This window comes from Austrofundulus limnaeus, unplaced genomic scaffold, assembly GCF_001266775.1.
Source record: "Austrofundulus limnaeus strain Quisiro unplaced genomic scaffold, Austrofundulus_limnaeus-1.0 Scaffold670, whole genome shotgun sequence".
In the NCBI taxonomy this organism is placed as follows: domain Eukaryota; kingdom Metazoa; phylum Chordata; class Actinopteri; order Cyprinodontiformes; family Rivulidae; genus Austrofundulus; species Austrofundulus limnaeus.
This window is the reverse complement of record NW_013953072.1, coordinates 195,744-196,965: the sequence shown is the minus strand read 5'-3', so window position 1 is coordinate 196,965 and position 1,222 is coordinate 195,744. Positions and strand designations below refer to the sequence as shown.

The 1,222-nt window shown below is 37.4% G+C and overlaps 1 protein-coding gene across 1 annotated transcript in view; it reads right to left on the bottom strand.

Moving 5' to 3' along the window:
* The window catches only part of slc7a11 (solute carrier family 7 member 11), a 76,715-nt gene that overhangs the window by 21,015 nt on the left and 54,478 nt on the right, over positions 1 to 1,222 (bottom strand). The window contains exons 9-10 of the mRNA XM_014027655.1: positions 261 to 357; positions 26 to 175 (exon numbers count right to left, since the gene is read on the bottom strand). Of these exons, the coding sequence (XP_013883109.1) occupies positions 26 to 175; positions 261 to 357 (247 nt within the window). The remainder of the gene's footprint in view (positions 1 to 25; positions 176 to 260; positions 358 to 1,222) is intronic.

Sequence of the window (1,222 nt, the reverse complement as noted above, 5' to 3'; positions counted from 1 at the left end):
GTTGGATGAAAGGTTGAAAACAGACCTTGAAGGGGCGGGGCAGGTCAGGCTTGGTGTATCGGAGGTAGAGAAGACCGAGGACAACCACACCGATGAAGAGCCACCGCAGGAAACTCATGAAGTTCAACAAGCTGTAGATGTCTCCCACAAACAGCTGCAGCATGGTCATAGGGTACTACACACACAGACAAACACACACACACAGCTGTATTTAAACTGAAACTCGTGCTATCAGTCTGACTCTGTGACAACAAACTGACCAGTATGAAGACAGCAGGCAGCGGAGTGTGTCTGCGGATGTGGATCATAGACAGGAGCTCAGGGAGCTGTCCTTCACGTGACGCCACGTAGAACATTCTGATAAACAAACATGTAAACAATAAACAGAAACACGACAACAGAGTCCGAATGAACACGTCAGGGTTTCACTCATTTATTTGTTCAGCATCTTTTAGATTGATTCATTTCAGGGGTTATTCATGTTCTGGGTTCTTGTGTTTTCAGTTCTGTAACAGCTTCCCCTAAATTCACATTTGGACCTGTCTTTCGTTCCCACCCTGTACGGTGGCCCAGAAGGGTCAACAAAGTGCACAAGCCACAACAAACGCAAAAATGTAAAATAGATGCTAGTTGGTGGCAGCAGTGATGCACCACATTGTAGAAGAAGAAAATGAATGAAGCACAGGGATCAGTGGAGTTTTTGAGAGGAAAACTAAGTAAAGCATTGATATTGTTTAGATCAGGAGTTCTTAACCTTTCTGACCTCGGGGCCCAATTTATTGAACATAAAGTGACACGAGGCCCAGTCAGACATTACCAATGTATGGATCAAAATGATAATTATTATAAATCAATAACAAAAATAGACAATTCAACGAATAAAATTGTGGGCATAAAATAAATAAATTAAAAATGTTTAATGTAAATGTTTCAAATAAAAAACCTGTAAAACAAATTTGATAAAGTACAAATGAAAATATATCATTTTTAAACTTTTACAACCAGAAGCTGCTCTTCATATTAGTGACAAACAATAACAGTAACAACAGCTTTTTGACAAGTTTAAAGTTCCTTTAAAATACATTCAAAATGTTTAAAAATAAACTACAAAAACTAATTTAAAGTTCAAATTAAAATATAGTTGTATCTGCAACTGTATTTGATAATGTTTTGAACTTTTAAAATATTACATGGTAAAAACAGAAGCTGCTCTTCATATTAG